At 45.6% G+C, this 25654-nt stretch overlaps 1 protein-coding gene across 2 annotated transcripts in view; it reads left to right on the forward strand.

Annotated features, from left to right (window-relative positions):
* Window positions 1-25654, forward strand: part of dzip1l (DAZ interacting zinc finger protein 1-like) — a 123910-nt gene that overhangs the window by 16827 nt on the left and 81429 nt on the right. For both annotated transcript variants that reach the window (XR_013497440.1, XM_078209238.1), the window contains exons 3-9: window positions 2350-2934; window positions 11233-11317; window positions 12882-13006; window positions 14965-15126; window positions 16798-16908; window positions 19819-19881; window positions 20781-20921. Coding sequence is in view for 1 of the 2 variants with exons in the window: in XM_078209238.1 (XP_078065364.1) it covers window positions 2425-2934; window positions 11233-11317; window positions 12882-13006; window positions 14965-15126; window positions 16798-16908; window positions 19819-19881; window positions 20781-20921 (1197 nt within the window). In the remaining variant the exon portion in view is untranslated. The remainder of the gene's footprint in view (window positions 1-2349; window positions 2935-11232; window positions 11318-12881; window positions 13007-14964; window positions 15127-16797; window positions 16909-19818; window positions 19882-20780; window positions 20922-25654) is intronic.

The following is a 25654-nucleotide window of genomic DNA, read 5'->3' on the forward strand; positions in this document are numbered from 1 at the left end:
TAACTATTAAATATAGTTTGGGGCATCATTATTATTTTGAATTGGAATGCACTGCTAGGGTGCTCCGATTTCCTCCCACAGACTGAAAGATCTGCTGGTTATGTGCATTGGCCATGCTAAATTCTCCCTCAGTGTACCCAAACAGGTGCTGGAATGTAGTGACTAGAGGATTTTCACAATAACTTCATTGCAGTGTTAATGAAAGCCTACTTGTGACAATAATAAATAACTTTAGCTATTTTTCACTTTCCGTGATCAATATATTCTTGTTCTCATGCTGAAGACATCTGTTTATTTCTTACATTCTGAAAAGTATGGTCAGTTTTTCTCTTACACACTCCCTCTGTCCCTCTCCCACCCCCTCTCAGCAGCCCCTATCCACCCCCAGCACCTTCTCCCCCACCTGACACCCCCTTCTCCTAGCCCGTTCTGCTCTCCCTCCCTCCTGTCTCCTCCCTCCTGTCTCCTCCCTCATTCTCTCTCTCTTTCATTCCCGCCCTCCCTCTCCCTTATTTTCTCTCTCTCTCTCTCTTTCCCTCCCTTATTCTCTCTCTCTCTCTCTCTTATTGTCTTTCTCTCCCCCTCATTCTCACATTCTCAAACTCTCATCCACCCCCCTCGCACTCTTTCCCATTTCCCCTATGACTGTCTCTCCCGCACTGGTGTTGTTGTGAAGGGGTTGTTCTGTGTTTTGTGAAGGAGATTGTGATGCTGTGTGGTATTTGTTTCCACACGCCCTGAAGGTACCTGACCTGTTTAGGCTGGAGTGTCTGTCTTTAGTTCTTTGCTGCAGGAACGGAAGTGAGATAAAAGGCTGTCAGCTCCACACTGCAATTTCCCTTCAATGCCTTAGGGAATTTCATGAGTCTTAACGGCAACTCATGCTTATGTAGCTTTTAACAGAATAAATGCTTAAATAAATGCTTCACACAGGCTGAACTGGACGCTGAAGGGAAAGAGTAGGTGACTGGATTATGGTTGAAGATGTGAATTTTGAGGAGGATTCTGTTGGTGGGGAATGAGATGTGGTTTAGGGAGAGTTTTCCAGAGTGCAGGATCAATCTGCACATCCAGACTTTTACCGGGATGGCTCTCACACTCCCGACGTTGCATCAAGTTTCTGTAACTCCAGGGTGGGGACAGAAAAAGGTAGGCCAGAGTTGGATGAATATTGTACAGGCAGGTAGTGCAGTGTTGGCCTGGAGGAGATAGGGAGGGGTTTGAGACGTGGAGGAACTCGCAGGAGCAAGGCTTTCCGTTTGATGTGTTGTTGGACAAGGATCCAATGGCAGTTGACTAGAACCGGAGTCAAGAGACAATATGTCTTTCTGTAGGATAGGATCATAACCCTAACCAGAGCGTTCACTGTGATGAAACATGCCCATACTGATGGGCACAGTTTATAAAACTGTGGTGGGTGAGGGAGGAAGTTATGTGGACTATTCAAGAGGAGATGGTGGCATTGTGGTCATGTCAGCAGACTGGGACTCTAGAGGCTCAGGCTAATGCTCTGGGGGCAGAGGTTCGAATCCCATCTCTGCAGCTGGTGGAATTTGAACTGGAATATAAAACTAATCACCGTAATGGTGACCATGAAACAGTCATCAATTGTCATAAAAAACCTTAATTGATTGACAATGTCTGAATGAATCTGGAACCTGGGTACACCTTTCATTACGATTCTTCCTGAAAATAGAAAGATTTACAATTATATAGTGTTTTCCACTAATATCGGATGTCTTGAAGTGTTTTACAGCCAGTGAAGTACTTTCGACTGGTAGTAACTATTATAATGTAGAAATGAGACAGCCAATTAGAACACCCCCAAACAGCAAGGTGAGAATAATCAGATATTCTGCTTTTAGAGATACTGACTGAGGGTTAAATGTTGATCAAGGCACCAAGGAGAACTTCCCTGCTCTTCCTGGAAGGCCATGGGATCTTTTACATCCAACCAACCAACCAAGCAGGCAGGTAGATGGGGCTTTCGGCTAACATCTCGTCCAAAGGATGGCCCCTCTGACAGTGAACTACTCGCTCACCTGAACTGCTGTGGGAATGCTGTGCTGTAGAATGCAAATGGTGGAAGCTTTAGAGTGTGGGATGTAAGATTGGACTGGAAGGGATTCTTTATGCTTTATTTTGTACCCAGGGTGTGGGGGTGGGAGGAGAGTGGGTTGGGGAGGAAGGAAAGATTTTGTTGAATGTTTCTTGATGGGCGATGGTTGGGTGATTTAGATGTCGGGTAAAATCCATGACTTATGGGTGTGTGGGCATGGACTTTGGAGACTTGGCCTAAAATGGAAGATGGATGGCATGACTATATTTCCTTTCTTCCCTCTCCTGTAGCCTTTTATCAGCAACGTTTATTACCCCACTCAGTTCCAGTGGACAAGACCACAGCGTTATCGAGTGCCAGAGTTCATGATATCATCACAAGGCCAGTACAACGGAACCGGGATGGGCTTTGGTGCCTTATCGCTGGGCATTGGCGGGCTGCCCGCTTTCAAATTCCGCTCAAGACATGAAGCTGTGGACTGGAGGCGGTTTAGTGCGATAGACGTGGACCGGGTGGCTAGAGAACTGGACGTTGCCACCCTGCAGGAGAATATCATGAGTGTGACCTTCTGCAGCCTGGACTCTGAGAGGTGCCCGTGGTGCCAGAACTTGGTTGATCCAGTCCTGCTGAAGGTGTTCAAGCTGGCTCAGCTGAACACTGAGTACCTCCTTCACTCTCAGGAGCTCTTCACAAACACCATCCAGGCACTGGAGGAGCAGCTGCAGGCTGCAATGGAAGAGCTGGAGAAGAGCCGGCAGGAGATGGTGAAACAGGCGGAGGAACTGAAGGCGGTGAAGGAGGAGGGCCGACGCCGCAAGAAGATGATCACCACTCTTCAATTGCTCGTACAGGCGGGAGCCAATAACTATCACAAGGTACCTGTACCTCAGCCCAAAACGGGCTCAGTTAAAGCTTCACCCTGTGGGCGAGTTTAAAATGGATACAGTTCAAACCATTTAATCAGGGCGCATCCTTGTCACCCCTTGCCAGAATGAGTTTATTGCCCCTTCATGCCAGAGGTCTATCAATTAGGTTAATCCCATGCTTGATAATACACCATTGTCAATGCACTAACAGAAAGGAGGAAGGGCTTTGGGACAGCGTGTTTGGTTGCAATCTTCCTCTGTTTGGGCTCCAAAATGGCAGACAGCTGTATAACACTTTCTCTTACAATCTGATAACCACTCTTAAAGTTCATAGAATCCGACAGTGCAGAAAGAGGCCATTCGGCCCATCGAGTCTGCACCAACCACAATCCCTATCCCCATATCCCTACATATTTACCCACTAATCCCTCTAACCTATGCATCCCGGGACACTAAGGGGAATTTAGAATGGCCAATCAACTTAACCCGCACATCTTTGGACTGTGGGAGGAAACTAGAGCACCCGGAGGAAACCCACACAGGCACAGGGAGAATGTGCAAACTCCACACAGACAGTGACCCGAGCTGGGAACAACACAATTTGTTAAATCCAGACAGGAGAACAAGGGACCAGGGCTTCGAGCTGGAGAAAGTCAAATTTAAACCTTGCAAGTATGTGGAAAAGACGGGGGAGAATGTTGGTTGAGGAAGAAATCCGGCCAGGACAATGGACGAACTCTGCTGCCCTTCTCCGAGTAGTAACATGGTTATTTGATGTATATCTGAGAGGGCCTCAATTTAATGTTCTGCCCAAAAGATGACATCCCTGATAGTGCCACACTCCTTCGTACCAGACGGAGCTGCCAGCCGGGATTATATGCTCGAGACTCTGGTACCAGCTGTGTAGTGTAAATAGTGTAGAACAACACAATTTGTTAAATCCAGACAGGAGAACAAGGGACCAGGGCTTCGAGCTGGAGAAAGTCAAATTTAAACCTTGCAAGTATGTGGAAAAGACAGGGGAGAAATCCCATCTAAACATGGTGTGGCTACAAACAGCATCAGTCACAACCCCAGGTACGGGATTCTTTTTACTTCCTCTGGGAGTTCCAGAGGCCAATTCAGGAAAAGCTTAAAGAATTTAGTAAAATATTTAAAAGAAAGTCTGTAACCCTTGGCAAGTCAGGCAACATCTGTGGAGAGAGAAGTACCGTGGGCGGCACGGTAGCACAGTGGTTAGCACTGCTGCTTCACAGCGCCAGGGACCTGGGTTCAATTCCCAGCTTGGGTCACTGTCTGTGTGGAGTTTGCACATTCTCCTTCTGTCTCCGTGGGTTTCCTCCGGGTGCTCCGGTTTCCTCCCACAGTCCAAAGATGTGCGGGTTAGGTTGATTGGCCATGCTAAAATTGCCCCTTAGTGTCCTGAGATGTGTAGGTTAGAGGGATTAGCGGGTAAATATGTAGGGATATGGGGGTAGGGCCTGGGTGGGATTGTGGTCGGTGCAGACTCGATGGGCCAAATGGCCCCTTCCTGCACAGTTGAGTTTCTATGGTTCTAAAGATAATGCTTCAGGTTAATAACCTTTCATCTGAACTCTCCCTGACCTCCTGGGAATTGGATTCTTCCTATTCCAGTGATTCTGCAACTTCCCCTTTCAAACTGGAAATGTCGTCCTCTCTCAGGCATTTATTCAGCTTTCTTCTGTATTACTGCAGGGAATCCTGAATCCCTGGAATTCGCTGCACTTTACTTGGTCTGTTTGACAGAGTGATGATGCTTTGCGAATAGAAATGCTTCTTAACATCTCTCTCCACACCATCTCCTTCTGGTTCCAATATCTCCCATGACTTAAGCACCTAAACTAGGTTCAACTAATTCAGCATCAATCTGTTCTATTCCTTCTAAGCCTGTATTTCTTTAATGAAAACAGCCTCAGTTCCTGGAGCCTTAAAACCGCCTGTCACCTTGTTCATCTTTCTCTGGGGCTTTGATGTGTCCTTCAGGCTGGATCCCAAACCTGAATGCACCACTCCAAAAGTGTAGCCGTGCCAAAGCCTACTACAGCCTGAGAATTGTGCCATTGCAGCAATATGGTCTTGTCTGAGCAATTAAAACCCTATCTGGCTCCTTCATGGTTTTGTAATGACACATCAGCGGAGATCCTTCCCTTCAATCAGAACCTTTTCTGGTCACCCCTATATGGAATATGCCTGACATTTCTCAAGCCCTGAAACCCACTTGTCCACATGAAGTACATTGACCAAAAGCAGGTTCAGGACACAAGTCGAAAGATTTCTGACCTTACAAACCAGTTGTGGGGAAACAGTGCGTCTCTCACTTGTTTCAGCATAAGGGAGGTGGAATTTGAGTCAGTCCAGATAGACCCAGGAACGCAGGATCCAGCCTTACGTTATAGTAGCTGCGATTGACATTACATCATTGAATGATTGTTTGTGAAAGGAGTAAATATGACCTCCCTCCCTGGGTCAGTGATTGGACCCCCCCCCAACCCCAAATCAACAAATGGGATAATAGATATAGCTATTGTAATGTAACCCAGACTTTGTGTTCCTTTCTTGAATCACCTTGTGTTTAGTAGGCTATTTTTGATCTGGCTGAAGTTTTGTCTTCTGCATTGTGAGGGAAGCTTCTTATATATCTACATGACAGATTCTGTGCCTGCCTGTACCTGGCTTGTATCGTACATAACACACACAGGCATACAGACATTAGGAATCACACAGACATATACACACACAGGTTCACAGATTAGGAATCTTACACAGGTCGTACATGTACAAATATACACTCAGTAGGAATCATACACAAACATGCGCGCATTAGGATCATCCACAAGCAGACGTACCCGCGTTAGGAATCATACACACAGATGTATATGCATTAGGATTGTCCATACACAAATGTACGCACATTATGATTTGTACATACAGACATGAATGCATTTGGAATTGTACAAACACATACCTTTATTCGGAATCATACACACAAAAGTAGATGCATTAGGAATCATGTCCACATTGATATACACACATTAGGAATCATACACACAGATATACATGCATTAGGAATCATACACAGGCCTCGACACATTAGGAATCGTGTACACACAGACTTGCACAGATTAGGAATCAGACATATCTGCATTAGGAATCATAATCACACAGAGGTGCATACATCAGGAATCATACAGGCATTCATGCATTAACAATTGTACACATATGCAATTGTACACTTTAGGAATCATACACAGATGTACGTGCTTTAGGAATTGCATATACAGATGTACATGCTTTAGGAATTGCACATACAGTTGTACATGCTTTAGGAATCGTACACACACACGTACATGCTTTAGGAATCATATATGTATAAATGTACATGAGTAATCGTGCACACAGCTGTACACACATTGGGAAACATTAACATGGGCACATTAGGAATCATACACACAGATATACATGCATTAGGAATCATACACAGGTCTTGACACATTAGGAATCGTGTACACACAGACTTGCACAGATTAGGAATCAGACATACATGCATTAGGAATCATAATCACACAGAGGTGCACACATTAGTAATCATACATCAGGAATCATACAGACATTCATGCATTAACAATTGTACACATACGCAATTGTACGCTTTAGGAATCATACACAGATGTACGTGCTTTAGGAATCATATACGTATAAATGTACATGAGTAATCGTGCACATAGCCGTACACACATTGGGAAACATTAACATGGGCACATTAGGAATCATACACACGGACATATGTGCATTAGGAATCATAGAGACACACTTTAGGAATTGTATACACACAAACATACATGCAAACAGACACCCATTAGGATTCATAGCCACACAGATATTCACAGGTAAGGAATCTTACACAGACGTACACACATGAGGAATCGTACATGTACATTCATTACAATTCGTGTATACAGAAGTATACATGCATTAGAATCGTCCAGACACATTAGGAATCAAACACACATACGTGCACGCCTTAGAATTGTACGCACACAGATGTACATGCCTTAGGAATCGTATGCACACAAATGTGCAAGCATTAGGAGTTGCACACACAGACTTACGCAAATTAGGAATCATGCACACACAGATGTACACGCATTGGGAATTGTGCGTGCATGGATGTATACACCTTAGGAATCATACGCACACAGATGTATATGCATTAGGAGTTGCGTACACGCAGACATGCACAAACTAGGAATCACACGCACACAGATGTACACGCATTAGGAATTGTGTGCACACAGATGTATGCATCTTAGGAACTGTATGCAGACAGATGTACATGCATTAGGAATTACACATACACAGGCGTACACAAATTAGGGATCGTACGCATAGATGTGCACGCATTAGGAATCGTACAGACATACATTATAATTCATACACAGACAGATATTCACAGAATCTTACACAGTGTACACACATTAGGAATCATATATGTACAAACCTACAAACATTAGGAATCATACACACACAGACACACATTAGGAATCGTATACAGGTGTACATGTATTCGGGAATCACATAAAAACAAATATACATGCATTAGGAATCACAGACGCGCACATTACTCAGGTGTTCACGCTTTAGGAATCGTATACGTACAAATATACACACGTTAGGAATCGTATACGTACAATTATACACGCATATGTGCATATGGAATTGTATATATGCACATTAGAATCATACACACACAAGTGTATACACATTAAGAATCGTACACACAGACATTCACAACTTAGGATTCATGCACACACAGATGTTCACGCATTAGGAATCATATAAACAAACATAAATGCAGTAGGAATCATGCACACAGACATACACATGTTACGAATTATACACCCAGACGTTTACACACTGAATCTTCCACACATAGATATTCACGCATTAGGAATCTTCCACACACACACACATACATGCATTAAGAATCGTGCACACAGACATACACACATTCAGAATCATACACAGATATACAATTAGGAATCATCCACGTACAAATTTACACACATTATGAATCGTACGCACTCAGACGTTCACGTATTAGGAATCTTCCCCACACACACACACACACACACACACAATAGGGATCATACACACACATGTACACACATTAGGAATTGTAAACACGCAGAAGTACATACACACACATATATAGCCACAACACAAACATGTATATGTGAATATATCTGAAAAATTTGCAGATAGTTCTGGAGCTACATTTATACCATGAATCCTGTGTCAGGAAGTTGGAAGCCTTGTGCAGCTGTTTGAGGACTCAAGACACAGCTCCTGGGCCATGTCTTGTTCTGATTTAGTCGACATAACAACTGACATTAGTCCATACTCAACTGGCTCTGGCTAAGTGTGAGCAGCAAGTTGGAAGCTGATAGTGCTGGTACAGAGTTTGTCTGGTACAATCAAACCAGGATATGCTCGTTGATATAAGATTGAAAATTTGTGTTGTTAAAGGCAATTTGTTACTTCAAACAGCATGAGTTAATGATCTTAGTCCAAAAATGATGAAGGATTCCCCTTTGATGCCAAGACCTGATTTTAAAAAAAAGCATTAACCAAATGTACAATTGTTTGTATATAATTTTTTATATAAACCAACATGAATGTTACAATTTCTGAGATGATCAATAGCAAATTTATAACACAATGGGTGGATTGTCGAATTCGAGTACAAACTGGAGTAAATCCCGCTGGTTTCTTCAGCAGGATTTTCAAAATGAATCTCCCACACTCTGCGCATCACAGAGTGCACTAGCGTGAATCCTGTTAAAAATCTGTAGGCAGGGCCTATTCCAGCTGGTGATGCCGACAGCATAGCGCTGAGCAGGCCACTGCACATGCACTGGTCTGTCAGAGCCGGGATCAGAGCATCCACAGTGGCCCTGCGCTGACGGCCTCCCAATTGCTGGCCAGCCCCACAAGCCTGTATTGCTGCCCCTCCAATTCCCCCATAGTCCAATCGCTGGCCCCGGACAGGTATGCTTCTGTGCCCCCCCTCCCTCCCTCTGTCACTGCTGAGAGCAGAGTGGCAGTGGGACCCCTTACCCCCATTGATCATCCCCCCCCCCCCAAATCTGGCACTGTCCGATACCCCTTGGGCAGTGCCAGGGTCAAGGCTGGCACTGCCAAGTCAGCAATGCCCAGGGGGCATCCCCTTACCCCGACCTCCTGCGGGGTCTCGAGGTCCCCCTTCACTCCAGCAGGGTTGAGCTGCCAGCTCCCTGTAAGTGGGGAGCTATTGTAAACCCTGCTGGAGTGAAACACTCCTGGCAGGGGAGGGGGTGGTGACTCTAGCAGGCCTGGAGACTTCAATCCCGGGCCCTCTAATCAAATGCAAATCCTAATTCAAATAATTTATTCAGCTCTGCGCCGATTTCGGGCATCGGACAGAGGCCGTGGCACTCAGCGAGAAGCCTTCTAAACGGTCTCCATTTGAGTCTCCCGGCCTGTTGCACAGTGGGTTCAGAGAATCGCCCCCAATGCGTCTCAGAAGTTGAGTATGAGCTGGTTATGTTAGCTCAGAAGTGATGAAGGGAAGACCTGTTGAAATGAAACCTGGAGGTCCTAAATCAAAGCTCCTCAACAAATGAATCCATGAATTCACTTGGCTACTTTATAAAAAAGCCAGCACACAGTTCACAAATTCTGACATGATGTTTTTACATGAAGTCAGTTTGGCCATCTTAGTCCAACTGTTAGGGCTGGATTTTCACTACTGAGGTGAGTAGCTTGGATCAGCCTGACTTGGCAGGCCCTCGTCCAAATAAAGGGCTCATACCACTTGCACTTTTCTCTCCAGGGAGGTAGTTTCGTGATCGAGTCAGGCCTGCAGCCTCTGGAAGCAGTTTGGAGATGGACTGGTTAGAAGGCTTGCCTCTGTTCTCTGGGAATTCAGCCCAGATTTATAAAAGGCTGAAATGCCCTCTAGTCCTTATACATGCTTAATATAAGGAAAAATACTTATTCATGAAACCATTTAAAGATTTTAAATCCTCCCCAAATGGTCAGTCTGTTACAAAACCAAACTTTTGCACAATAACCAAGTCAAAGACAGCTAATACTTTAGTAGCCCCTTAAACTGTCAACCACAATTTGATATCAGCTCCCCCTGCTGAGATAAGTGATTTTGGACCTTTTGAAACTCAGTCGAGGATTCATAATGGGCTCAGCTTGAATCATGGCCCATGGGAAATGTCAACAACGAAGACTTTTGAAACTACAGGAAGCAATGGTGATGGTTTTTCCTAAACTATATCAGTTGGCCTGTCAATCAGTGCACTTTCGCAGCATGTTTTTTCACTTTATAACTGACAGCTGCAGCCTAGTTTTTGTTTTAAAAAGGTCCCTGGATCTTTTAAAAACATTTTGAAAGGTCATTGGAGCCATTCTGACTCCATGGAAATTGGTCCCAAGCATTGCCGTGACGACAGCTCTTAGTTCCGTCCAAACTTGACAAATTGGTATTCACGTTCAGAGAGTGCGCAAAATGGCTGCTAGGAGAATGAGCTGCCGTGTGGATGCTCTTCAGAGGCAATGACACGTTGGCATGTGTTGTACAGAGAGCTGAACTCTGCTGCATTTGAGCTGAGGATACTTGGTTCCATTTTCCACCATCGATGTCCCCCCCTTAAGCTGATACAAAGAACAATACAGCGCAGGAACAGGCCCTTCGGCCCTCCAAGCCCGTGCCGCTCCCTGGTCCAAACTAGACCATTCTTTTGTATCCCTCCATTCCCACTCCGTTCATATGGCTATCTAGATAAGTCTTAAACGTTCCCAGTGTGTTCGCCTCCACCACCTTGCCTGGCAGCGCATTCCAGGCCCCCACCACCTTCTGTGTAAAATATGTCCTTCTGATATCTGTGTTAAACCTCCCCCCCTTCACCTTGAACCTATGACCCCTCGTGAACGTCACCACCGACCTGGGGAAAAGCTTCCCACCGTTCACCCTATCTATGCCTTTCATAATTTTATACACCTCTATTAAGTCTCCCCTCATCCTCCGTCTTTCCAGGGAGAACAACCCCAGTTTACCCAATCTCTCCTCATAACTCAGCCCCTCCATACCAGGCAACATCCTGGTAAACCTCCTCTGTACTCTCTCCAAAGCTCATGAGTACGTTGGGAGAGACTTGGTCCATAAATCCTGATTATTTTATTTGTCAGGGGTCACTTGTTTTTTTTCCGCTGTTGATTTTGTTTTTCCCTTTGCAGTGCCAGCTTTGTGACAAGGCATTCCTGAACTATTCCTTCCTTCAGGCACATGTCGAGCGCCGACACCCAGAGATTACTGAGAATGGTGAGAGATCCTTCTCAACTTTCCATCAAAATGAGAACAGAATGTGCCGGAAGCATGCGGCACATCACCTGTAGTCCCGACAGATCAGTGAATGTTTCGTGGAACTCTCCTTTTCTCAGCATTTTCTGTTCTGATTTGGATTTTCAGCATCTGTAGATTTTTATGTTTATCATTTCAATGTCCAATTTAGTTGGATTGATGTAGCTTTCCACAGATATCTCACTTTTTCCTCATTGTTTCGTGTAGATTGTAATGAGTTGGCCTGGACAGGGACATTAAGTGTCAACCCCAGCGTATAGGACTGAACACCTATGAATCAACCCTTGCCTCAAGTATTCTCCCCATGCCCCGAGCAGTCCCTTGGCCCTCTGCTCCCCCCACCAAGCTGGGCTGCAACTGTCCACCTGCCCCTCCCAACCCCAACCTCCTGACCATCCTCCCGACTGTCTTCGCCCCTCCACCTCTAGACTTTCCCCACCCCTCACCCCGACTGTCTCCAGACCTCCCCCACCCCCCTCAGACTGTCTCCAGGCCTTCTCCCCAACCCCTGACTGTCTCCAGACCTTCCCCCACCTCCACAGACCATTTCCAGATCTTCCCACCCCCGACTGTCTCCAGACCTTCCCCCACTCCCCCGACTGTCTCCAGACCTTCCCCCACCCTCACAGTGTCTCCAGACCTTTCTCATCCCCATAGACTGCCTGCGGACCTTCCCTCACCACCACAGACAGTCTGTGGTGGTGGGGGAAGGTCCGCAGGCAGTCTGCGGTGGTGGGGGAAGGTCTGCAGACAGTCTGTGGTGGTGGGGGAAGGTCTGCAGACAGTCTGCGGCGGTGGGGGAAGGTCCGCAGACAATCTGCAGACCTTCCCCCACCGCCACAGACTGTCTGCAGACCTTCCCCACTCCGCTGACTGTCTCCAGACCTTCCCCCACCCCCTAACTGTCTCCAGATCTTCCCCACTCCGCCGACTCTCTCCAGACCTTCCCCCAGTCCGCCGACTCTCTCCAGACCTTCCCCCACACCGCCGACTCTCTCCAGACCTTCCCCCACTCCGCCGACTCTCTCCAGACCTTACCCCACTCCGCCGACTCTCTCCAGACCTTCCCCCACTCCGCCGACTCTCTCCAGACCTTACCTCACTCCGCCCACTCTCTCCAGACCTTCCCCCACTCCGCCGACTCTCTCCAGACCTTCCTTCCCCCCCTCCCCCTGACTGTCTCCCGTTTTATGGAATTTTATCATCAATTGATAACTAGAGAAGTCTCAAACAGTTTTTGGCGGGGTGAATGTGGATCGAAGGAGGCCTGTCAATGGGTTAAGTAGCTATGATGGAGAGATACCGGCATTGGACTGGGGTCTCACAACGCCAGGTTAAAGTCCAACAGGTTTATTAGGAATCACAAGCTTTCACCTGATGAAGGAGCAGTGCTCTGAAAGCTCTTGATTCCAAATAAACCTGTTGGACTTTGACCTGGTGTTGTGAAACTTCTTACTGGGCTAAGTAGATTTTCTTTTTCTGTCACCGTCACTTTAGGCCGGTGTTTGCTGTGATTGTCTTTCAGAAAGGAAGAAGCAATATCGGACGGAACAGATTGAGGACGAGATCAGGGAGCTCAGGGAGCGACTACAGATCAGCCAGTCACAGCTGGAGGTTGAACGGCAAGCTGATTCCCTCCGCCGTGGCCAGGTGAGCTCCTGTCAAATTAATCAGGGAGGGGCGAGAGGGGAAAGGCCTCATCACCCAGACACAAGGCTCTTCATAACAACAACGTGCATTTTTATAGCCTACTGAAGCCGCTAACACATCCTAACGGGCTTCATGGAGTGTAATCAGTCAAAACTTGAGGGTGAACCAAATAAGGAGAGATTAGGATCGGTAACTGAAAAATATATAGAAATATACATAGACAATAGAACCAGGAGTTGGCCATTTTGCCCTTCGACCCTGCTCCACCGTTCATTATGATCATGGCCAATTATCAAATTCAATATCCCGATTCCCACCCCCCCCCCCATATTTCTTGATCCCTTTAGCCCCAAAAGCTTTATCTAAGTTCTTCTTGAAATTAGACAACGTTTTGGCCTCCACTACTCTCCGTGGTAATGAATTCCACACATTCACCATCCTCTGGGTGAAGAAATGTTTTCTCCTCACCTCAGTTTGAAAAGGTTTACCCCTTAATCCTCAAACTATGGCCCCTAGTTCTGGACTCTTTCCCTCCTCCCCCCCCCCTCCCCCCCCCCCCCCTCCCCCTACCCTGGCTAACCCTGTTAGAATTTTATACGTTTCTATGAGATTCCCCCTCATTCTTCTAACGTGGACAAACAGGGTGATTGTCAACTTGCAAGTTCTTCCTGCGGCAGACTGTAAGAGTGGGGGAGACTCCATCCAGGTGAGCCATGTTGCATTTCCCAGTCCTGGGTAAATGGGGAGAGTTAGCGATTGGAAGGGCAGCTGTAAAACCACCACCAAATCTAAAAATGTCCCAGGGCTGGAAACATGTGAAAGGCAGAATGAAGGAGAAAAAGAGGAGGATACACGTCTCACCTGGACTTTGTGTGTGTGAAAATGAACATGGACAGGACACAAAAACAAGATAGCATCCTTTGGGTTGATGTCCGTGTCCATTGACTCATTATAACAATATCGCACTTGTGCCAATGTGATGCCAAATAGTAATTGGTTTGTATCATCTGAATTGAAATTGGTGTTGACACAATTGCTGATGTCATTTCCTGTCCCATTCCAGTTTCTGACAGTGAGCAGGTGGGGAGGTAACAATGGCGTTACAGCCTGGATGGACCCAAGGCCCAACGCGTCAGAGCAGCAGCAACTAACAAGACCCACACCCCATGGGTACAGGGTTTCAGGAGCTTTGGCATGGAGAGGGAATATATGTGAGCATTGGAACAGGGGGCTGCCCTGGGACCACCACTCGGCCTGGAAAATGAAAAAGCAAGGCTGAAAATCTGAGCGAGGTCTGAGGCAGATACCATGTAGCTGATGGAATGCAAAGTGCTAGTGAACAGGAAATGTTAAAACAGAACAGGAAGGGAATGAAAGAAAATTTGAATGGGGTGTGTAGAATGAGGATATTAGTCTGAGGCGGGTGGTGGGCGGTGGTTTTGGGGGTTGGTGAAGGCTCGGCAGCTGCTCCCAGGGCCTGTTATCTTCCTGAGATTTACTCAGAATAGTTCTTCACCAGGCGGACATTTGAGATTGAAGGTTCTCATGATGTACTGGGTGGGCGTGTTGAGTCAGTGCCCCCTGCTGCGAGGCTGCTGCTGGCTGGGTTTTGCTGGTCTGTGCCAGGAATTGGGTGTTTGCTGTCTGTTAGTGTCCAGAGCTTGGCAGGCACTGCCAATCTGTTCCAGCATTACGTTGGTGCTGTTGGTCTGTGCTGGTGCTGGCAGGGTGGCAAGCCCTGGTGATGCTGGTCTTTGCCAAACAGTCAACAGAGATTCCTGCTGTTCTGCCCTCAGCACGTGGCTACGCACAGGGAGATGGGTGGCTGGCTGACTCCTGACCCCCACGGGATCATAACCATCTGGTTGTCACGCTCTGCGATGGAGGTTTTACCATTGACTCTATAATTAAAACAGTTCGAGACTGATCTACCAAAACTCTTTCTGCTTCTCAACCAGGAATTGGAAGATTCTCACAGGAGAGATGAGGAAGTAAGGAAGGAGTTTGAGAACTGGAAGGAGGAAGAACGGAAAAAGTTATTCCAGGAAATGGAGCGTCTGAGACAGCAACTTATAATGGAGTTCCAGGATATTGCAGTGAAGAACCAGTCTATTGAAGCAGTGAGTGAAATGTGGTTAAAATTGATGCGCTTGGTTTAATTTAGCTAGTGTGTTGATGGGATGGTACCACTGGGCTGTAAAAGGCCATTCAGGCCAGCTGCTCCTTGAAGTTGTTTGTGATCTGCATGATCTGCCGCCCCTCACCAAGTCAGCATATTTTCTTGTTTCTTTCTCCCTCCGATTTGTATCTAGCTTCCTCCTAAATGTATCTATTCTACTTCTTGTTAGCTGTGAGTTTCACATTCCTGCCAATCTCTGACTAGAGGCTATCTATAAATCCTCAGCTGCTTGTCAGCCAGCTGGAGACACTGACCTTCCCCAATTGGGGCTGTGTGTGTCCATTGCGAGAATTGGGGTACAGGAAGAAGGAAGTATGGACTCTTGCTGGAGGACAAAGCTGTTGGGAAGGTTTTCCGTAACCACGAAAGGAATGTAAAGAGTTGGCTCGAAATTCCCCCTCAGCCGCCGCTGCCTTGTCTTGTTAATGGACACGTTGTCTAGGCCCAGGTGCAGGCAAACAAAAGGTGGTCCTCTGCTCTGCCCACCACCCTCCGCACCAGGAGCCGATGATCAGCAACAAGAAAACGGCCCCCTCAAATCGTGGAACAGGGCCTACAACCATGTCCAGCTTATACTCACGTGGACTGTGGACTCCTCAAGGCTGCAGAACACACAGGAGCCTGAGAGTCTGTGAACCATCTTGATTCCATGGCACTGCTGCATGCAACAACCTCCACACCAGATCCCTGATGGGAAAGGGGAGCACTGCCACACAGAGGGCCTCAGACCCTCTCGACATTCTTCTCAGCACACCAATAAATCAAAATTAACAGGCACTGAATGGGGCCTGGACTCTCTCCACATGTGATCCCAGTCCTTCATCAAACAATGCCCATTATCTGTGTGTCTTTAACAACATCATCAACAAACCATTTACACTGAGCACTCTGTCTTCAGCCTCCCACAACAAAGGTTCCAAAGAAGTTTAATTGAAGCTGGAGGAACAGCTCCATATCTTCTGATTCAGCACTTTACAGCCTTCTGGACTCAACATTGAGTTCAACAATTTCCGACTCCAATCTCTGCCCCTACCATTCTTCCTGTTTTTGACACATCTTTAACTCCTTTACTTGTTGCACCATCATTCTGTTTGACATTTAATCTCTGCTGTTTTCCAGCCTATCACAGACATAAGAATAAGGAGCAAAGGTAGGCCATTCAGCCCCTTGAGCCTGCTACCCCATTTAATAAGATCATGCCTGATCTGATAACCTCAGATCTGCATCCTGCCTACTCCTGGTGACCTATTACCCCCGGGCTTTCCAAGAATCTATCCACCTCTGCTTTTAAAAATATTCAAAAATTCGTCTTCCAACACCTTCCCTTTTGTTTTATTCCTCCCCCTTCCCGCTTTCACTGCCTCTACATTTGTTTTGAACCTTTCACACCTTTACCTATTTTCCAGTTTTCACGAACGGTCACAGACCTGAAACGTTAACTCTGCTTCTCGTTCCGCAGATGCTGTCAGACCCGCTGAGTATTTCCAGCATTTTCTGTTTTTATTTTAGCTTTCCAGTGTTCGCAGTATTCTGATTTTGTGTTATCAATTCATAAAATGGTTAGACTACAGCTAGATAACTAGATTAACAAATTGGACCTTTTTATCGTTAGAAACTGCAAGAGATTCAAGTTGCAACTCCAGTTCTGTCAAACGTGGGGCCGTTTCACGCTGAGGATCATGCGGAAGAGCTGAGAAACTGGAAGGAAAGATTTGAGAAACTGGTAGGTGAATAAAGAGCACTCACAACGGGGGATGCAGCAGTGGCAGTGGGGCTGGGGCGTCCTGTGTTAGTTCTCAAATACAACATACCTTCACCATGCAATTCTTGAAGGGGACGGAAATAGGGGGCGGTTTTCATGGAGGATCGGAGAAATCACGAATCAAGGGAAAAACCATTGGCCCAGACTTTTGACAACCCAGCTATTGTTCGCATGGCCTCTCTGCGAACTCTGCCACCACTACAAACTTTTCAAGGCCAATGCTCCTTCATATTGCTACCTCATCCATTTTATCTCCCAAGTGAAAGTTCTTTATCAGTATCCAGAATCCCCAAAGGAAGTCAGATAAGACTCTTCTAAATATTCATTTATCTATCTGCGCATTCTGGCTTGGCCGCAGTATTACTTCAAATCAGAACATGCAAAGAGGCTATTCAGTCCATCTGGTCTATGCTGATGTTTACACATGAGACTCTTTCAACCCTTCTCCGTTGAACCCTTTTATTCCTTTCGAACCTGTTAATCCAGCTTTCCCTTATGTGCAGCTATGTTATTTACCTCCACTACTCAACCTGGTAGAAGATTTTCATGTTCGAACCATTCATGGCCAAAAGAAGTTTCTCCTGAATTCTTTACTGCATTCGTTAGTGACCATCTTACGTTTATGGCCTAGTTTTGGTCTCGACCACAAGTGGAAACATCTTCTCTACTCTTTGATGCAAATCTAGTTTATGGTTCATGGTAATATTTTTGAAGTAGTTCTGAGAAGATTAAAGTTGTAAATTCTGAATTTCAGTGATTACCAGAACACCTTAAAAAATGGTAGTTCAAAAGATATCCAACGTTTGTTTAATAAAGTCACCATAGAAGAGATAGAGCTTTAACAGCAGGTAGGTTTGCTTAGCTAAAGGGCTGGAGTTGTGGGGCCCGATTTTTACAATCAAGTTGCCCTGTTTTCAGCGCGGAAACTTGGTAAAGTCGGGCGTGAAGCGAGTAGCGCGGTTCGGGCCCTCCTCTGTGCCGGTTCCCCCTTTACCAAGGCCCGAAAATGGCCGCTATTGGGACCATGCCTGAAACGGGCACGACGGCCATTTAAATGCATTTGCATGCATTTAAATTGACTTAATGGGCTGCACGCCCAACCTTACCGGCACTTCCCCCTTTACCACCGCGTTTGCCCATCCAGAATTGGTGCGAAACAGACATGCTCCACAGAAGTCCGATTCGGGCGCTCCAGTTAGTGAGGAGGTAAGTGCCGAACATCCAATGGCTCTCTGCTTGAGATCGGTGAGGGGGAGGGGGTTCCACTACCCCTCTGCCTGTGATCAGTGAGGGGGAAGGGGGGTCCGCTGCCACTCTGCCTGTGATCAGTGAGGGGGAAGGGGGGTCTGCTGCCACTCTGCCTGTGATCAGTGGGGGGGAAGGGGGGTCCGCTGCCACTCTGCCTGTGATCAGTGAGGGGGAAGGGGGGTCCGCTACCCCTCTGCCTGTGATCAGTGGGGGGGAAGGGGGGTCCGCTGCCACTCTGCCTGTGATCAGTGGGGGGGAAGGGCCCGTGATCGGTCTGGGTGGCGGGAGGGGGTGGGAGGATAAGTGAGTCAGTAATGTTGTGGGGGTAGAGCAATGTCTGTTGGGGCCAGGGGGAGGCATTATCCGGCAGGGGAGCCACATTTTATCATTTTGTTTCTGCGCATGCACGGTTGGAGCTGAGGGAGATTCTCTGGTTTCAGTTTATTGGGGGGTTTGCTGAGACAGTTAATTGCAGTTTGGACCTCAGGTGGTTTGCAACTCACTAAGAGGTAGTTGAAGTAAATGATAGGTAAATCGAGTAAAAACCTAACTTCATTTTTAACCACATGGAATGTGGGTGAGGCTTAATCTCAGTTTGAATTTTGAGAGGTAACAGAAGCTGGAAGATTGCCCAGTTTGAAACTAGAATTGACAATGATCCTCCGCAGAGTCTTATGAAAAAGAAAGTAACATGCAGATGAGTTTGGAAGCATTTCAGAAGGTAATTAGATAAAGGGCCAGAGGCACCCAGAGACAAGAATTAGTAAATGAAAGTTTTACCTCCTGAGAATAGCTGGAGCTATTCTCCTCTCCAGAGGACTGTGGTATATTAATGGGTCGTCGCTACAGAAGTAAATAACTATAAGATTGAAGTGTCTTATAAGAAAATCTCATTCTGAAGATCACCTCAGCACTTGGGAAATTCAACATCAACCAGAACAAAGCAGCCCGCTTGATTGGCACCCCATCCACCACCTTCAATATTCACTCCCTCCATCACTGATGCACAGTCGCAGCCGTGTGTACCATCTACAAGATGCAATGCAGAAACTCAGCAAGGGTCCTTCGACAGCATATTCCAAACCCGCAACCACTGCTACCTAGAAGGAGAAGGGCAGCAGGAGGGAACACCAGCACTTGCAAGTTCACCAGCGAGACGCACACCATCCTGAATAGGAACTATATCCACCAGTACTTTTCCAGAGCACCCTCCCCAGCACTGAAGGTTGCCTTCACCATATGGACTGCAGCATTTCAAGAAGGTGACTTGCCAACACCTTTTCTAGGGCAGCTAGGATGGGTAATAATGTTGGCCTGGCCATTGATGCTCATATCCCATGAATGAATAATAAAAATAAAAGTCCCTTTGAGATGGATTTTCCTTAGCACATATGAGAGCAGAGTTTTGCTGAAAATCAAAGCTGGTTTGGGAGCTCTCACTAGTTGTTTCAGTCTGAAAACTACAGGCAGTAAAATGGGTATAGAGGGATATGGGCCAATTGGTTGTAAAAAAAAGGGCGGTATGGACAAGTTGGGCTGAACGGCCTGTTTCCATGCTGTAAACCTCTATGATCACAAAATTGGTCCTAAAAAGTTGGGCCTTAATTTTCCTTTTGTTTCCAGAAAAATGAATCCAAAAAGAAGATGAAGGATTTTCAAATTCAGCATCTGACTGAAAAAGAAGAGGTATGTTTAAAATTTGTACGCTAATTCTTTCATCACTGCATTTATAGAATCATACAAACTCTACAGTGCAGAAAGAGGCCATGTGGCCCATCGAGTCTGCACCGACCACAATCCCACCCAGGCCCTGCCCCCATATCCCTACACATTTACCCACGAATCCCTCTAACCTACGCATCTCAGGACACTAAGGTGTAATTTTAGCACGGCCAATCAACCTAACCCGCACATCTTTGGACTGTGGGAGGAAACCGGAGCACCCGGAGGAAACCCACGCAGACACGAGGAGAATGTGCAAACTCCACACAGACAGTGACCCAAGCCGGGAATCGAACCCAGGTCCCTGGAGCTGTGAAGCAGCAGTGCTAACCATTGTGCTACCGTGCCGCCCGTGCCAAATGTGATTGCATATCTGGCGGGAAAAGCATCTTTGACGGGCAGTTAGATTTTTATCTTCATGGCAACCATTTTGCCTGAAGTGAACCTTATGTAAACCAATCGTGCAGGCCTCACCTAAAAGCTGCAACCTAGACCACATCCTCCTTTTTTTTAGTTCCCATTCCAAAGTCTCTTTTCCTCATTTTTATATCCATTCCAGATCAAAACTTCCCATTTACATTTCCCTCCTGAAGCCACCTTTCCAGCATGGCCAATACGCCCCAGGTTCATACAAAACATTTTGAGATGATTTCTCAGGTGTTGGGTCCAAGTGGAGTTTTGATCCCGATGTATCAGGGTTGCAGACAAGACAGGGTTGCACGCAACTACAACAAGGCCTTAAAAAAGCCTTTTATCCAGCGTTTTCTGTTTATATTTCAGATTCCCAGCATCCGCAGTATTTTACTTTTATTTACTTTTATTATTGTCGGTTCTGAAGTTGGTTTGTTCTCTGCCCTTCACAGATGAAAGCTGAGAATGAGAGGCTGAGGTCCACTTTGTCTGCAGACCAGAGAACAACAGCCGAATACTTCCAAAAACAAATCAGCACGCTCAGTTCAAAGGTCAAAGAGCAGAGTTCAGTCATCTGGTCTCAGGAAGATCAGGTATACTACTTGGAATATCTCTTCAGACTTTCTCATTTGTTCTGGGCATTCAAGCATCAATGGCAAGTCGACATATATTAATTACTCATCCCTATTTACCCTGAGCTGGTTGCTGTGGGATTTTTCCTTGTTTGTAGAACCTCGTAGCATAGAAGGTCATATATCCAAATTTACTGATGACACAAAGTTAGGCGGCATTGTAGACAGTGTGGATGATAGCACAAAATTACAAAGGGTTATTGTTAGACTAGGTGAGTGGGCAAAAGTGTGGCAGGTGAATTTCAATGTAAGCAAGTGTGAAGTTGTCCATTTTGGACTGAATGAAGTTAAATATAGCGAGTGTCCAAAGAGACTTTGGGGTTTCAGGTGCATAGATCTTTAAACTGCTGTGAACAGGTGCAGAAAATAATCAAGAAGGCTAATGGAATGTGGTCTTTATATCTGGAGGACTGGGGTATAAGGATGTAGAAGTTATGCTGCAGCTATACAAAACCTTGGTTAGACCCCACTTGTACTACTGTGAGCAGATCTGGGCATCATACCTAAGGAAGGATATATTGGCCTTGGAGGGAGTGCAACGTAGGTTTACAAGAATGATCCCTGGACTTCACGTGTTTAATTATGAGGAGAGATTATAGAAATTTGACCTGTTTCTCTAGAATGTATCTGATTTGATTTAAAATTGTCATGTACTGGGATACAGTGAGAAGTATTGTTTCTTTCACACACTGTACAGGCAGAACGTATGGGAAAAGAAAAATATAGGGTGCTGAATATAGTGTTGCAGTTACAGGTAGGGTGAAGAGAAAGATCAGCTTAATCTATGATAGGACCATTCAAAAGTCTGATGACAGCAGGGAAGAAGCTGTTCTTGAATTTGTTGGTACACGTTTTCAGACTTTTGTATCTGTTTACCGACCGAAGAAGGTGGAAGAGAGTATGTCCGGCGTGTGTGGGGCCCTTGATTATGTTGGTTGCTTTCCCGAGGCAGCGGGTTGTGTAGACAGAGTCAGTGGATGGAAGGCTGGTTTGTGTGTTGGACTGGGCTATATTCACAACCCTTTGTAGTTTCTTGCGGTCTTGGTCAGAGCAGGAGTTATACCAAGCTGTGATACATCCAGATAGGATGCTTTCTGTGGTGCATCTGTAAAAATTGGTAAGAATTGTAGCGGACATGCTAAATTTCCTTAGCCTTCTAAGAAAATAGAGACATTGATGAGCTTTCTTAACTATAGCATCGGCATGGAGGGGCCAGGACAGATTTTTGGTGATCTGGAGACCGAGAAACTTTAAGGTTAAGGGGTGATCTGATCAAAGTCTTCAAGATAATGGCCTGCATTCATTGTCCATTCCTAATTGTCCTTGAGAAGGGCTGGGCAATCTGTGGCTGGTTTATCCCGAGTCCTGAGTGTTACAATCCAGACTTTAGTTGGAGATGATCAGATGCTGCCTGGGCAGCCAGAGAGTTTTGTAATCCTTTCTGTATTAAGCCTCGATAGGGTGAAAAACTCGCTTGACTTCTTTGATGGATGTAAGCAAAGGGGCTGGTGAAGGTAATACAGTTCTTGTTTAGATGGCCTTTCGGATATAGTGCCGCATAATTGGTTTGTTAGAAAAATCAATGCCCATTGGATAAAAGGGGCAGTGACAGCATGGGTACAAAATAGTTTCAGACGAATGTTGCAAACCTCGCTGATGTTATATGTGAGGGTGTTCTAACTTGAAACACTGGTTCGTAGTGGTGTATATTTGTTTGGATTAATATGAAACGCCATGTACAACCCAGTTGCGAAAACCATCCAGTGTTTATGTAAACAATTAACGGTGGCACAATGGTTAGCACTGCTGCCTCAGCGCCAGAGACCCGGGTTCGATTTCTGGCTTGGGTCACTGTCTGTGTGGAGTTTGCATGTTCTCCCCCTGTCTGCGTGTGTTTCCTCCGGGTGCTCCGGTTTCCTCCCACAGTCCGAAAGATGTGCTGGTTAGATGCATTGACCCGAACAGGTGCCAGACTGTGGCGACTAGGGAAATTTCACAATAACTTCATTACTGCGTTAATGTAAGTCTTACCTGTGACTAATAAATAAACTTTACTTTACTTAAAGAGTATTTATTAAAGTAAAAGAAGAGGAAAAGTTCATGTAAGAAAGATTATAATACACTATGATATTTAAGTATATGAATGATTAAACATACACCTTTTCTCTGAGATTACTTCTCGTTTCCAAACTGTAACCTCATTCCCAAAACTCACTGAGGCGCCCCTTTATCCAAACAATATCCACTTTATATAAGTCAAATCCATTGTCACCATACAATACAGCTTGGATGATCAGGTCTGGGAAACCATCTTTTGTTTCAGCGAAGGTGCGAACTTGTATCTTTAAGAAGAATTTCTGAAATATTTCGTGGCTGTGAATCATAGCTGAAAAACTGGCCTCTCTCTAACTTCTTTGGCTGTTAGATGTGAACTAGCCTTTTGGGCTATAGATGTAAAACTAGCCCCTTCCCTCTGAGTTACTGGCAATTATATTCTTTAGCCTCTTTGATTTTTTTTATTCTGTAGACTTGGCTGTCTACAGAAAAAATTGCATTTCATCATGGCTTTAGAATGCTGGCTGCTGCTGTTGCTAGGCAGATTTCTATTTGTTGCTGGGCAAACCGCATCCTAGCATGCCTTTTTATATTCTTGTTACTGCCGTTTCTAGGCTGATTCCTGATACTGAAAGCAAAGTAATGGCCATTGACTGATTATCATACCAGAGGGAAGTGGATAGTGGTGTTCCCCAGGATCAGTGTTGGGACCCTGGGTAACTTTGATATATGTTCATGACCCAGACTTAGGAGTGAAGAATGTAATTTCAGTGCGTAAGCAAAGAACGTAATTATGGTGTGTAAATGACACAAGATTTGGAAATGTAGTAAACAACGAGGCTGTAGTAACAGAGTTCAGGAGGACATAGACCAACAGACACATGGTCGATTAAATCTAACACTGGGAAGTGTGATGTGATACTTTTTGGAAAAAAGATAAGGAGAGAGAATGTGAACGAAATGATACAATTTTAAAGGGGGTGCAGGGGAGACATTGGGGTTAACATACACAAATCTTTGAAGCTGGCTAAATTAGCCGATAAGGCTGACAAGACTCTGATAAGACCCTTAACTTTATAAATAGAGACAGAGAATACGAAAGTAAGGATGTTAAACCTTTATTAATCACTGCTTGGACCTCAGCTGGACCAATTCTGGATGATGCTTTCGGAAGAATGTCTGGTCCTTGGAGAGGGTGCAGGGGAGATTTACTAGAATGATACCCCCAGGGATGAGGGTCTTCAGTTAGGTGGAGGGAGTAGAATCAGTGCAGCTGCTTTTAGAGCAGAGACGGTTAAGAACAATAGTATTCATTATTGAGTGTGTTTTTAATAGGCTAGGTGGGGTGGAACTCTTTCCACTGGCAGTAGACTTGCTAACCAGAGGAGACAGATTTAAGATAATTGATAAAATAGCCTGGGGAGGTGAGAATTTATTGTAATATATAGATATATGATCTGGAATGTGCTTCCTGAAAGGGTGGTGGAAGTAGATTTAATAGTCACTTTCAAAAGGGAATTGGATCAACAATTGAAGATAAAATATAAGGCGAGGAGAAAAAACAGTGGAGTGAGATTAATTAGAGAACTCTTTCAGAGCAACAGTATAATCACAATGGTCCAGATCACAATGGACCAGATCCCCTCCTTTGCTGTTGTAAGATTCTATGACTCTGAGCCCTTCCAGGTCGGAGTAAATCTCTCTCAATGTCGTCCCCATCAAACACTCCCAAGACAGCCAGAGCCTAGGTTAGATACAGAGTAAAGCTTCCTTTACACTATCCACCAAACACTCCCAGGGCACATGATTAGATACAGACTAAAACTTCCTCTACATTGTACACCAAACACTCCCGGGGCAGATACAGCACGGGGTTAGATACAGAATAAAGCTTCCTCTACACTGTCCCATTAAACACTTCAAGGGCCGGTACAACATGGGTTAAATACAGAGTAAAGTTCCTGCCACACTGTTCCCATCAAACAGTCCCAGGACAGGTACAGCATGGAGTTAGATACAGAGTAACTGTCCCTCTACACTGTCCCCATCATGCACTTCCAGGACAGGTACAGTATGGGGTTAGATACAGAGTAACTATCCCTTTATGCTGCCCCATCAAATACTCGCAGCTGAGGTACAGCACGGGGTTAGGTATAGAGTAAAGCTCCCTCTGCACTGTCTGAATCAAACATTCCCAGGGCTGGTATAGCACAGGGTTACATAGAGAGTAAAGTTCCCTCTACACTGTCCCCATCAAACACTCCCAGGATAGATAATCCGAAAGACGTGCTAGTTAGGTGCATTGGCCATGCTAAATGCCCCTGAACAGGTGCTGGAGTGTGGTGACTAGAGATTTTCACAATAACTCCATTGCAGTGTTAATATAAGCCTGCTTGTGACATTAATAAATAAAGTTAAAATTAAAAGCATGGGGTTACGTAAAGAGTAAAACTCCCTCTACATTATCCACATCAAACGCTCCCAGGACAGATGCAGCACATAGTTAAATACAGATTAAAGCTTCCTCCATCCATTAAACATTCCCAGGACAGGTACAGCACAGGTTAGATACCGACTATACCTCACTATTTTGGTTGTTCGCCTCACCCTCCCTTTTGAAAATGAGCTCAGTATGTAAG

Source organism: Mustelus asterias, chromosome 3 (genome assembly GCF_964213995.1).
Source record: "Mustelus asterias chromosome 3, sMusAst1.hap1.1, whole genome shotgun sequence".
Lineage (NCBI taxonomy): Eukaryota > Metazoa > Chordata > Chondrichthyes > Carcharhiniformes > Triakidae > Mustelus > Mustelus asterias.